The sequence below is a fragment of the Chlamydotis macqueenii genome, chromosome 5 (assembly GCF_036417535.1).
Source record: "Chlamydotis macqueenii isolate bChlMac1 chromosome 5, bChlMac1.mat, whole genome shotgun sequence".
NCBI classification, from domain to species: domain Eukaryota; kingdom Metazoa; phylum Chordata; class Aves; order Otidiformes; family Otididae; genus Chlamydotis; species Chlamydotis macqueenii.
This window is the reverse complement of record NC_141560.1, coordinates 34,375,176-34,389,394: the sequence shown is the minus strand read 5'-3', so window position 1 is coordinate 34,389,394 and position 14,219 is coordinate 34,375,176. Positions and strand designations below refer to the sequence as shown.

Here is a 14,219-nt window from a genome sequence, read left to right as displayed (position 1 = left end):
GTTGGCATTGTTTCACAGAGTTTTTAAGAGAAGCGGGAGGAGGAGAGAGATGGAGGGAGTGTTTGAAGTTTCTTCTAATGCATAATGCATTTAACACTGTAGTTTAGATTGATGCCACTAACCAGCTGAGAAACGATTCCTGTGAGCAGTAAGGAGTTAGAGATGACCATGTCTACAGTGATTCCTAGCTGGTGACAATTCTGTTGTTCTGGGTCAGCGGTGAATACCTCACTCAAATGGTGCAAAGTCAGCCAGTTCTTAATTTTTTATCTCCTCAAGAGTGCATTCAGTGACTTTATCACTGAGAAGAATGACTCCCCTGCCTAGTGTGATCAAGATCTGGAAATTTGCTGCATCAGCACGTTTAGCCCAGACTGCTACTTGATTGGTGGGGCTTAGATTTGATCTTATGGCATACATGTCAGTTCTCTAACTGGCTAGGTGAACAGCATGTCCAGGGGGAAACTCAGTTTTACCCATCTGAACGAGGAGAAGTCTTGTAACCTACCAGGTTTTTCATTTGAGTTTCCTACATATAGCCAATCCTATCTCCTCTGAAGCAGGGAGCATGGTGATGGAAGTTCTCTGGAGACCAACTTGTGAGGTCCTTCCCTAGGAAGAGCTCAGGGACACAAACCAGTCTGGGAAGACTTTATAGGCACTGCATATTTGTCTTTCACAATGCTTTCTGCTACAATGAAAGACTTTAAGTGAAGTTACAGAAAAGCAAAGCATCAGGTGTCAGAGTTGAGGGTCTGTGCTTTTTAGTCTGTTGCTGTGAACTTTTAAGTAAATAGTGTTATAACAACTCAGTGCCCTGTGGTCTTGCTATTTCTATGCTTCCTTATTTCTAAATCAAATTAATGGAAACTATTTTCAAACGCTTTCCCCCATGTTTCTATGAAATTATGCATTGCTCTGTCAGTTATTTTTACTGCTTAAAGCAGATCCAAAACATCCTATGGTATAGTTTGGGTGTGGAGAGAGGAGAAGGCCATGGCCTTCCCTTCTTGTATGTTTGTTTGTTTGTTTTACAATATTATCGGTTACTGGAAACAATCCAGTAAAACTGTAAGATGAGAGAAAATAAGTTGCTTGTAAGTATTTCTAATATCATAAAGATTTCTTTTTGGTTTTTTTTTGTCAATCAGTTGAAATTTTCTGACCAGAATTCATGTGTCTGTATGCTTGCTGCTTCTTATAGTTTCAGGCATTTGGATATTCTTAACTGTGTCTTCCCTCATGGCTGAAGCCAGACTTTAAGAAACTTGCAGGGACTACCGGGCACGGCTTCGGCTCTTAAATGCTTGCTTGCTCTTACAGTCTATCTACTGAACTCAAAAGACAAAATGTTTCAGGCCTTTCCAGTAACCACTTTTAAGCATCCAGTATATATAGCAGATGAGGTATAGATGGTTTACACTTTATCATTACAAGGCTTCTTGGAGGAAAAGACTCCTGAAAAATGTTACCCAGAAAGTAAATACAGGCAGATTCAAAGTGCGTGGTTGTCGGCTGGAACGTGATTCCCTGGTGGGTGCGAGCACCGGGTCGAGCCGTTTGTTGTGAGTACCAAATAGCATACCACTTATAAACAATATTAGTTATGTTTCCAAATACCTAGCACACTGTATTTAAAGTATGGGCTTTAACTTAAACCTACAAGAGCAGACTGTCAGTGTTCCCACGTAACCCTTCACATTCTGGCATTTTCCAGACTGCCAGCCAAATGAACACTTTAGGAGGAGGTGCATATATATGTCCGCAGCACCCAGCGGGTTAATCCACCCTACTGTGCATAGGTGTTGGAGCTCTTACGGTATGTAAGACTTGCCAAGTTTGGAGTTGTTTTGTATTTTTAAAATTTTTTTTTCTGGAGTATGCATTCACAGCAAGCATCTTCTGTGATGCTGCTCAGGTGTTTGTGAATGCATATTGAGACAGTGCTCTTATTTGTGTTTTATGTAACATACACATTTGTGTACATTGTATCACCTGGAAAAGATTTTATGGTTCATTTTGACACTTTTCTATTAAAACATCTTTTTTTTTTTGTTGGTTTTGTTTTTAAGCATTCAGCCATCCTCCATTTTCTTAAATACATCTTAAAATAGACTAATGTGCATTTTGAACTTGTGGCCTAACAAATGTCCTTTTTAATAACTGAAGCTTTTAACTTAGTATCTCTCAGGAATAAATGTCTGTTACATTTCTAGTCCTAACTTTTTTTTTTTTTAAATGATGAAAAAATCCTATAAATGTGTACTTGTATGTAATATTTCAGCTGGTCCTCTTTTGATAGCTAAATAACCCTGAAAAGAGTCTCTCCCTGAGAGAGAGACTCTTGCTGTATTCACAAGCATCATTTTAAGGGATGTCTCCCAAACAAGCAGTTGTGTCCAACAGTGTGTTGTCTAAGGGGAGCTGCAAGGCATTAAAATATCTCACAGTTCATAAGTTTGTAACAGCTGTAAAGAAAATTGAGATGCTCTGACGGCTATTTTCCTTAAAAAAAAAAAAAAAAAAGACTGTTTTATTCTTAAAGAAATGGCAGTAAAGATTTAATGAAGAACAACAGTACAGGATGTTAGCCATCACCTGCTTTAAGTTCTCCACATTCTGCTATATATAAACAACTGCAAAATGTTAAAGGTTAAATATTGATGAGATACTATTGAACTTAATTACTTAACTTTAGCTGGAGGTAGAATTTTAATTAAACTTGGCTATTTTGCCCACATTTTACATTAGTCTAGTGACAAAAATAACAGGATAGCAAATAAGAAATTATACTTAAAATAATATATAGCTTTTAAATGTATACTAACTTTGGTAGAGTTGATTGAGGAAGCTAAAAACACTGTCCCACTTACTGCAACAGGGACAGAGAACTAAAAAAAGAAAATGGTTTCTTAAAGATGATGATCTTTAGGCAAAAAAAAAAAAAATTGTCTCCTGATTTCTTTAATGACTTGTTATTGTTGTCTCAGCTGTAGCCAAAGTCTGCAGCTGGTATTCTTAACCTAATTACTATGAGAATGCTAAAAATATTTCTCTAAAAATATATTAAAAAGCGATTTTAAAAGAACTCAATTTAGACCACAGCACAAGGACATTTTGTGTGACAGCGTTTAGTAGGATGAAAAAATTAAACATTTGCACTGCAAAGTAATTACTGGAGCAGACAAAATACTTAAACCTAATTTAATAATACTTTCCTTCAGCCTAGGTGCCAAAATCTCAAAGTAAACTTCCCAACTTGTGCTAAGGTGGGGAGAGGGGGGAACTGGCGTTAAACCCGTGTAGAAACAAGTGCATTGAACACTTTCCCGGTGAGGTACAAAGCGACTTTCACTTTTAAACAGAAAAGCATCATAAATCAGCACAAAGCACAAGTTTTAATGAGTATATCTCCTCTGGAATTGTGCAGTGCTTGCAATTCTGTGTGAACAAGACAAGGATCTGGTCTTACACTCCTTACTCAGGCAAAACTGCCACTGACATTAATGATAATTTTACCTGAATAGAACAAAGTGCCTGATGGCGATTATGCCAGCATGAGGGGTGCGAGATTAGGATAAACGTGCAAAAAAAAAAGTACAACTTCAAATGGCTGTACCTTTGACTTCTCGAGCTAGCATTTCCTCCAACTACAAGGATCTTAATTATAACATTTGCTGGTTCAAAGATTAACATTTAGCATTCTGGGAAAGACTTTCTGGACTCCAGTAACCTGATCAGTACGGTCTCCTTTAGGTCTCTGCCTCTTTCTGGTTCTTTGTATTGCAGGGGAGATGATAGTATCTGGCACATTCCTTGGATGACTTGAAGATAGCAGCCTTCTGTGTTTGGGGCTGAAAGATTGTGAACTCTGTGTTAGCAGAAATGCCACACAGGGGAGGTGAATAGGACATTAAAGAAGCTTTAGCTTTAGGTACTGCAGCGCAAGCAGAGTTGAATTTGAGAGCTGGGACTTAAGTGGACATTTGTCCCTGCTTTCTTCCTTAATAAAATCTGAGTGTTAACTGTGGATAAGGGCATTTGAGAGATCACTAAAAATGAATCATTGAGTGCCCAGAAGAGCTTTATTATGATATACTATGGAGAACTTCAGAATATACCGTGTACTTTTTATGTGCTTATCGCATGCATGTAGGAGTTACTAGTACAGAAGTAAATTTTATCCTTTGCTGCAGAAGCAAAATAAATCCCTGAATTAAAACGGCAAAATAAAACTCATCAAAACCTGGATCTGTGTGGTCCTTTCTGGGCTCCGTGTCCCCCCATCTAGTTTTCTTTTGCCCCATGAAAGGTTATTGAGCAAAAAAACATACGCTCCAACCAACAATGTTTTTTTTTGTGCTTGTGTGTGTGTAATGCATTTTGAAAAACTCTGACACAAATACTAAATCTGGAAAAAAATCTCAGTGCAGAAATCCTGACTGACCTAACTCAATTAAAACAGGAAAAAAAAAAATTAAAAATCCCCAGACTGATATTTGGTTCCAGGACCTGACTCCTTGTAGGCAGAGCCAAGAGAGGTCGCTTGGTTCAGTTTGTTTGTCCCAGTAGGAATTAGACAGGAGTTATTCTGCTCCTGAAGTTCTGCATTGAAGTCACCACTGCCCAGTTAACCAGTGTGAAAAATACCATGGAAAATAAATTATTAAACTATACTGTTATTACTAACTTGCCAGCTCCAGAGAAACAAATGCAGCCACATTTACATATGTGTCCATCTGTCTGTTTTTACACTTTATGTCTTCAGCCAGTGGGTGAAATTGTTTTAATCCAAGCTGCAGCCTGATTTTTTTTCAGTTTTTTTTTTTTCCCCCTGCTGATATTTTTCTCTGTGTGTATGTTATTTGTAGATGGACACGCATATTCTTGACAGTAGCTAGTTCTTAATTGTCCTTTTAAGTAACCTAATCTATCTGGCCACGGTAGTTTTAACTGGAGTAAGCAGCAGAGTTCTCCATGGATAATTTTCGTTAGTTAGCAGATTGTTACCATCTCAATGTTGCTGAAATCCCTAATCTCAGGTCAGCGTGAAGCTGCAGCGGTTACAATCCTGTTGCCTGATGCAGTGTGAATGGAAGTGCTTTCTGTCAGAAACATGTGGTCTCTTCAGTGGAGAGCCTGCGTAAATCCTGTGTAAATAGAGGGAGGCTAACAAAGGATGAGCCCCTGCAGCTCAGAGCATTTGGAGCCATTTGGAGGCTGAATTTGCTAAATGCTGCTTATACCGCCTGAAAAGTTGAAGAGAAAGGAGCATAAAATCCCTTCTTTTTTCTCTTTCTGCTCCTACCCTGGGGGGAGGGTGTTAAGGGCCAGGGAAGCCTGAGGTAAGCCTATGAAGACTGTTTTTTCAGTGCTCTTTTGAGTGTGAAAAAGGTGGCATGGGTCACTGTCCCCTCTTTAATGTCGGAAAACCCACACAGTTAGTAAATGTTGCATGTAAACTAAAGCATTTCATCCCTTCTCCTGCACTCCACGGCAGTGGGCCATGAACTAGTCACTTGAAAATCGCAGAAAAATTTCACTTCAACATGTCTGGACAGTTTAGCACAGCAGGAACGTAAGGGAGATCAGTAATTAGCAGGTTGCTTTGCTGTTCCCCTCGTCTGCATTGGAATACTTTTTTCACCTGATGTGAAAATATGTTGGGTTATAACGAACGAGCCACAGACCTATCGGCTGCATTAAAGAGCTTAAAATTTAAACCGGTGTTTATTAGTTTTCTCTTTAAAAAGCTAGAAAAACACATTGTTGGCTTTTGAATATAATCTCTAAGAATTCTTGATTCATTTCGCAAATAAAGACGAGCTTTAGACGCAGACAATTAAGGGCACAAAAAAGCCAGTCTTTTTTTTTTTTTTAGTTTTTGGACAGGAAAATAGTAAAAGGGAAATGTGAAACATTACAGTGCTGCAAATAATTTCAAAAGATTTGAATCACCAATTTTGTAGCATGCATGGCTATAACAATAACATAGCCAGAATGTCATTCCTGCCTTTGAATAAATAATAAAATATTTGTAAATGCCTTTTTGAAAATAACATAAATTAGTTATTATAGAAAGGTGCCTATCCAGAAAAAAAAAAAAGAACATTTTTTTTTTATTCTGTCTCTTGTAAACACTCTTTCGATACCAGATACCATGCAACTCCTTAAGCCTTTAGCACATATTGCCAGATGGCAATAGGGACTTACTCCTGACTGACAAACGATGCTACAATGTGATTAGACCGAGTAGAATAGCTTTGTAGGTAAAGTCTGAGAGTGGCTTAAGTTCTCCTCCATTTCTTCCTATTTGAATTTACAATAGTTACTAATGCCTGGATTGTGGGAAATTTGTTAATGTCATCTTTACAGTATCAGCCCAGTGGAATTGCTGGGTTAGATTCTGGAAAGCAAAAGATCTTCCAAAACAACAGCAGAGAGAAGGCCAGCTCTTCATCTCCTCCCTGCTGCTAGAAGGGCCACACGAATTCTGTACTAAGAGAGAGTAGGGCTCTACATGTGAAGTCTTCCTGTTCCTTGCCGGGCAACAGTGTCCACCTTTCTTTCTTTCCAAGGTGCTCACTGAAACATTTGTATAGACCATCAGACATGTGTCTGGTGTCTCAGAGACATAAAAGGTGGGAGGGGGGAACCCTGGGGGCTGATTACAGAGTTCACTTGGGGACGCCCCACTCCAGGATGGGACCAGTGGTGGCTGAGTGTGCAGGTCAAGCTAGAATGCCTATGTCAGGCTTAAACAGCTTCTGAGGGCTCCTTTCCTCCTGCAGTCAAGTAATTAGGCAAAACCAGTGAAAAAATACAGTGTCAGAGCACTGCTGACAATGGCACAGCTCTAAGCTGGGATGCCCACTTGAACTGTTCGTGGTTTTCAAAGTCCCAGGTTTGCCATAGCCTATCCTAACTCAGTTTCCCTAGGCAGTGATATGTGGTAGGTAAGTATTGTTTCTGTGCTGTGAGGAGGCCAAGTCAACTTCCATGAACAGTGACTACTAAGAGGAGGAGAAAAAAGCCCCCACAGCCAGCACTTCATACAGAGAGCTGTGATCTGCTGAAGCTGTAAGCCTAAAAGCCTGATGATATTGACAGAGTGGGATGGAGATAAGGAGTTCTCCTGAAGGGTCTTTGCTTCTGGAGCTGACCTTACCTCCTGTTTAGTCCTCCCTACTGCACAGACTGTCTTATCTTCAAAACATGTTCAAATGCTTCTCTTTCCAGCTTTTTGGCAGTGGCAATTAACCAAGTTCTTAAGATTTTTCTCTGGTGGTGATGTTGATCATATTATTAAGCTGAACATCCTTATTAATAATTGTTTACAATACTTAGGTGTCCAGATGGACATATTGTAAGTACAAACAAATAACTGCAAATTGTGAATATAAGCTGCATGCAGATTCTCCTCTTTGTTTTGCATTTATATCTACGTGTTCTACTCCATCAAAATACTGGACTGAAAGTGTAGAGTTTGTTTTGCATTTATATCTACGTGTTCTACTCCATCAAAATACTGGACTGAAAGTGTAGAGTTGTTTACTTAAGATCAGCATAGTGCATTGCAGCTTTCCTTTTCAGAATCCTTTAACTTTGTTCTCCTATTGCTTGCACTATTTTTAGAAAAATGTTGAAGTGTCTTGTCTTCCCCCTTGCCTTAGATACCACTGCTCTACACTCCTTTCCTTTAGCATGACAAACCATAAAACTGTAAGGGAACTCTGGTGGTGAAGAAACTCAAACATTGGGTTCTGAAACGTATTTTTCCAGAAATCACTTTTCTTACTGCTCTGCTTGTTATGATGGTAATAGGGACTATTTCTGGAGTTTGAATCTGGGCTGTTACCAGGCTTCCCTGCTTTGGCCTGAGCAGTTATCCTCTTCAGTTATCATTTTGCATAGACTGGGAATCTGTTATTCATCCTGTTCACAAATCGTGGAAAGACTAAATGAGCAACTTCGAAGCAGCGCTCGCTTCATCTCTTACTCAGCCTTTACTCTGTAAGGAACACAAACAAGGACTAGGGTTGAGATACTATTGACAGCGTGGAGGAATTCATTGATACAATAAGGTTGGACAGGCCTTCTGCAGGACTGGACTCTGTTTCCCAAAGAGTCCTTAGCTGTGTGAACATTGGGGTCAGCAAGCTAATCTGTCCAAGGAGATCACTTTGCAGAAAGTTAAGTTTGAAATTATAGTGCAGTGGAAACCCTGCTCTAACTACTTATTTGGTATTTTTTTTTTTAATTAGAGGTAATGTCCTTTGCTTTCAATGTAAAATAATTTATCTCGCGGGAAGGAAGCCTCAGCACACGTTAAGGGTGTCCGCACACAGAGGTAGCGCGGAAGCCTAACTTCCTGCTGCATAAAGAAGACTTGCATCTTCAGTTTCCTCCACAAACCCTTCCCCTTGAAGAGAAGGTCTGTAAGGAACCCCGTGTGGGTCACTTTGCAAAGTTTCTTGTATAGTCTTTTCATCTTTTATAGGGGTTATTGAGATTATTATATAGCATTGATATGATCTTAAGCAAGCTGAGTAATATGCCAAATTCTCCACTGGCTTGAATCTTGCGTAGTCATTGACTCCTCCACAAAGAGAGTGCTACTTAAGAATTCTCCACTTTCCTAGAGCAATTATAGGGTTTTGCAATCGCTTGTACTCTTTGCACAAGAATAAATGAGTGACTAGTGTGCAAAGCAGGAGAAAGTAATCCTTCATTTTCTTGCTGCTGTGTGAAAGAGAGTCAGTGGGTCAAAATCTAGACTTACTTTTCCCTCGCTGAAGCTGGGATATGATTGCAGTTTCCATAGAAGTCAGGACTTGACTCTACTCTTCTTACAAATTACTGTCCAAATCAGGATGTGAACAGTTCACATAAGCATAATAATTTTAAATGACTGTTTAAATGATTTAAATTTTGATTCCTTCATAAAGCACTTAAAAATATAGTTAATCCAGTCTGCCACAGAGTGACTTTCATCTCTGTTCATTTTATTTCACTTTTGATAATTTCTTTTTCTTCATTCTAAGTAACTTATGTTTATTTGGCTACAGCAAATTAGGATAAGGCCCTCCGTATCCAAGAAGTACATAATTCCATCTTCAAAAAGTCAGTTATGGGCTGCTTCTATGATTTCTTGTCACTAGGAACACTGTCCACTAATGGGGGCTGTTTTAGGGCTGTTAAAGCTATGACAATACAGCTTAACAGGACTGGGCCTGTAGTTCACCAGGAGCAACAAATCTTGCCGTATTCATCTTCTGAGGTCATTTGGAAGTATGATATTGGAATTTCCTTCCATGAGGTTATGAAACAGATTAGGGAAGCACTGTCTCTTACCATTTCAGCCACTGGTTAAGGTGGGAAAGCAATGGGAGCTTCAGCTGAACTTTCCTCTCCTGGGCTGCTATTAGCTTTTTAAAATCAGGATTTTAACAACCCCTCCAAAAGGTCTAAACACTGATTTAGCACATAGGTGATTCCTGCTGAGGATGCTCACAAGCAGGAGCGTATGTATATGCAGAGAAACAGGAATTTGTCCATGCAGAGCGTGAACCAGTGTTTCTGCGGTGCAAAAGGATGGTGCAGAGTGGAAGTTTTATAACTCCGTGTATCCTGTGCTTGCACACATAGCTTTTACATAAAGAGACAAAGATATCTTTATCTGCACGACAGATAGACAAACAGACTGACTGACTTCAAACTTGCACTTTCAGTAGGGATTTTTTTTCCCCCCATCTCCGGGTACTGCTTTTCAAAATCGCCTCAGGCTACAGTACAGCACCTCAGATCCCCAAGGCCCATTGCCTGGCTCCTAATAGCCACTCTCCATCTGTGTCACATGAACAGCTGATGAGATAGCTCCAGTGTCTGTATTTTGGAGAGCATATCCACCCAGGTTAAAATGCTGGGGTTGCCAAGGAGCAGTCAGAAGCCATTAGTGTTTGTGAGAATTTGCCTTGCAGCAGTTCCTTGGCATAGTGGAAAGTGTGTGTGTGTGTGCGTGCGTGTACGTGTGTGTGTGAGAGAGAGCCGGGTAGGGTAGGATGTGTCGGGGGGAGGGGGCAAAGGATGGGAGCGCTTTCTGAATAACCAGCATCTTGCAAAATGAACAGTTGGTTACAGCGTATAGGGCTTCCGTAAGCTCTTCGATTAGTTTGCTCTGATTCGACTCTCTCTGTCGTTAACAGAAACAAACAAAAAGAAAAAAAAAAAAGAAAAAAAAAAGAAAAAAAAAAGAAAAGAAGCATGAGAAAGAGAGCAGTGACTTCAGGGTCTTGCTCTGGTGTTTGGGCAGATGGAAAGGAGCTGCTCTGCCTTGGGGCAGGGTGGTTGTAATGAAGTGGCCTGTCAGTCTGTAAATAGTGAGGGTCATCTCTTCCATGTGATGGAGGGTATCACATTGCAGTGAAAATGGAAATGTCAATAAAATTAATCTGGCAGCTCTTTGCTGTGGCTTTTTCTGTCTCCCCGGTCCAAAAGGGTTGGTATTTCAGAGGGGAGGTAGTGGAAAAAGGGTGATCTGGCACGGGAGGGAAGATGGAGCTGAAATGCAAGTTTTGAAGCAAATGGACTGTATGTAGCAGCAACGTATTTCGTTTAGTAGCACTACAGAGCTAGACAAGGCTATAGGAATTAGCTCGTGAATCTATAGCATTCCTCAGGAAGCTATGGAGCGTCTAGCTCAGGCTACATTGAGCACAGAGTTTATTGTTTTAGGCTTTCTTGGACAAGGTTTTTACTTAGCATGGGATTTATGGCATTTACTGCTAATGAATGTCTATTCTTAAATTACAAAAACCACCGTCTCAGCACAATTCCCAGATGTCCTTCCAGGACCTCGGCTTCTTAAACACCAGCAGGGAGCATAAACTCTCCACTTCTCTGTTTTCCTCTTTCGTGTGGCTCCGGGCTAATGATGTGTAAGGAAAACACAGCAATCTATAAAGTCTCAGTGCTGTCCCAGTATTCTTCATTTATTTTGCATTTGATTATGCCACAAGTCGGATCTTGTTTCTTTCCTTTTTTTAAAGTTATTAGTTCAAATATTAATGTAGGAATATGGCATATATTGCTGCTCTTGATTGATGCCTTCCCAAAAACAGGAAGACGTGCTCGTATGAATTTTAAGAAAGTAGAGGTCCTGCAATGCCTTGCCAGAAGAGTTTTTCAGATACATAATTTAGATGCCCTCCAGGCAGGCTTTCAAGGCATTTTTGCTGGAGGGCAAGAAAAAATAACTATGACTGTTAAAAGTAAATGATTTTTGCTAATGCACAATTAATGCCAGGGAAAAGCACAGAAGAGAAAGATGTTGATGGAAAGTTCTGATTAAGTGAGAGCTCTACCTTGATGTGCATCTTTTTTTTTTAATGATAATAATCACTGATGCAGAGATGTAGAAGTTTTCATGTCATGCAAATGCTATATGCAGGGTCGCGCTAGGTATACGTGTTTGTGCGTGCGTATGTATGTGTGCTGGGAGGTGATGGTTACGGGGAGGGGCTCATCTGACAGTGTGTTATGTGCACTGAACGGTGACACGGTTACTGCCACCTCTGCAGAGGGCCTCGAATATATAGACTACAGAACATTTAACTTGATTACTTATAGTACGTATTCAGAATGGTTGTAGGGATGCATTTACAGTGAATGGGTTTTCTTGTGGCAGGTTTTCCCACATTGAATCCCATAATTGACAAAGAGCTATTGCACTATGTCAAGCACACAATTGTAATTGAATTAATGATATATACATGTGTGAAATGCAAAATTAGTATTTGGAGTGACATGGTTTCTAATTTTTACATATTTCTATTAGCACTCATATATAATGAGAAACTGTATGTGCCTGATCTAGCAAATCAAAATACAACTGCAGTAGTATCTTGGTAATTAATGATACTTCTTGGCTTCTGTATTTTGTTCATTAAATGTCTCCTCCTTCCTGTTTTTCTCTTTGTTGTAGGAGACGGTTTAGACAACAGTGTAGCCTCACCTGGTACAGGGGATGACGATGACCCAGACAAGGACAAAAAGCGTCAGAAGAAAAGAGGCATTTTCCCCAAAGTAGCAACAAATATCATGAGAGCGTGGCTTTTCCAGCATCTCACAGTAAGTGGTGCCCAAAACCAAAATAGATTTCTATTCGTGTGCCTAATGAGGTTTATTCGTTGTTTTTAGAAATCAATTGTGCCCATAATTTTTGGACCATTATTAGGGCTCAATAATTTTTGCTTTTTTTTTTTTCCTAGATTTTTTTTTCTCTTGGCTCTTGGAATCATGACAAATCTGAAAGAAACCTATGTATATATATGTGTGCATATATATGCACACATACATGTCTATAGAAAGAGAAAGATAGAGAGAGTACAAAGCCGTAGCATGGAACAACACCTACATAGAAAGTGACCATTTTTTACTTTGAACTATTCAAAACGTTCTTAAGGACAGAAAAGGGGGTTTCTTGCTTTAGCATAGATAAAGCTCTGCCTTCTGGATTCTTTATTGCTGTCCTCTGTTTACACAAACTTCACGTGTACGTGGTGGAAGAGGGAGCCCCAGTCTGTGTGAGCTGACGTAGGCTGTGGATGTTTGAGAAGTCAAGGCAGCAGCTTGCAAATTTGTCATTGTTACTTTCTGTGAGAAATGTAGAAGGCCTACAGGTTTTCTAATTCTTCAGTTGCGTAACAGAGAGAATAAGCACCTTTTCAGCTTCTCTTCAAGTCCATTCTGTTAAATGCTATCCATATTCACATTTGGGGGAGAGAGATTAAATATGTGAAAAAGCAGTGCTTTCCCTGGGCTATCTTTATCCTCCTGCCTGCAGTTGGTTTTGTGTGTTGGTGTTCTGTTGACTATTGTAGCTTCACTTAGGCATCAAAACAGAAAACCTAGTAGCACACTTTGTGGTTAACTTCATGTGGGAAATAATGGAAACTGGTAAAATTATCAATTGATTTTCCTCTTCCTCTCATTGTAAAATTGCTTCTCATTTGATAAGGCTTAAAATGCTAACTGTTATTAACTACCTCTTCTTCTATGAAAGTTTTATACATTTCCACAGTAGCTGACGTTGGTTACAGTGCAATGATTTCAGGACAAGGTACCCAATTTATTTATGATAGGGGCTATTGAACTCCTCTGCTAGCAGCACAGCTAAAGAGGGGAGCGATAGATCCACATTTCTAAACCATCATTTTGATGTAAGGACATTAGTAGCAAACTAAGGTGCATTGATCTGGCCTGTGGGGTCAGGATTAGCTGGAATAGCCAGTGTCTCTGCTGGAGTAGTGGTTATTCCTGCCTCCAAGCTATGGCCATTTCAAAGGTCAGGTGCCCTGTACCCACTTGGCTCAGAGGAATTAGACAGAACATGAGTCTCTGGGCTGATTACTTAACCAAAGACAAAATAATGAGTCCTAAGCAAATACTGACTAATTGAAAGGGCTGTAAATCCATTACATATTGGTCAGGGATAATCAGGAGTATTTAATCACTTTTATCTATTCAGGAGCACTGAAGCTGCAACAGCAAAGCCCTGAACCTTGCCATGTGCTTATTATTCTCATCATTATCAAAATTACTTCACAGCTGTTCTTTGCTACATCACCTCAGCTGGAGATTTACTAACCTGTAAAATGTTTTTAATTTGGAAGTCGAGTGAGTGTGAGTGGAAGGTTTTTCATTTAGCTGTAGAGTATCTTTAGAGGAGTAGTGCAGGCAGACAGCAAAAAGCAGGGCCACAAATAAACCAGTTCGTTTTGTACAGGTCTCCACGTTAACTCCATTTCCTCTTATGAAATTTATGATATCTTGGTTTTTTTTTTCTTCCTGCTTCCCTTTCTCACGTGCTCCTTGAAAGCATTCAACACATGCTTATTAAACAATCAACTGCCTCTCGCTTCTCTTGAGGAAAGTCTTCCTGGCTTTTTGAAATCCCTTTTCCTTGTTTCCATCCCCTCTCTCCTGACCCTCTCCATCCCGCATGAATTGAGGAAATTTGCCATCACTGGTGAGGATGGCCTCACAAAAATCAAATTAAATGAACACAAAAAAGCCCCAAACCTTTTACCGTCCAAGCTTTAATGAGTTTGCAGGTGTTGAAAGATTTACTGTGCTGTAATTCTCAGACCTGCAAACTGATAATGGAGACCCCTGACCAGTGCAATGTAAATTCAGAAAGATTCTTGCCATAAACACAT

The 14,219-nt window shown here is 39.7% G+C and overlaps 1 protein-coding gene across 5 annotated transcripts in view; it reads left to right on the top strand.

Moving 5' to 3' along the window:
• MEIS2 (Meis homeobox 2) overlaps positions 1–14,219 on the top strand; it is a 174,204-nt gene that overhangs the window by 41,112 nt on the left and 118,873 nt on the right. For all 5 annotated transcript variants that reach the window (XM_086748556.1, XM_086748554.1, XM_086748557.1 and 2 more), the window contains one exon: positions 11,984–12,129. In XM_086748556.1, the coding sequence (XP_086604682.1) occupies positions 11,984–12,129 (146 nt within the window). The remainder of the gene's footprint in view (positions 1–11,983; positions 12,130–14,219) is intronic.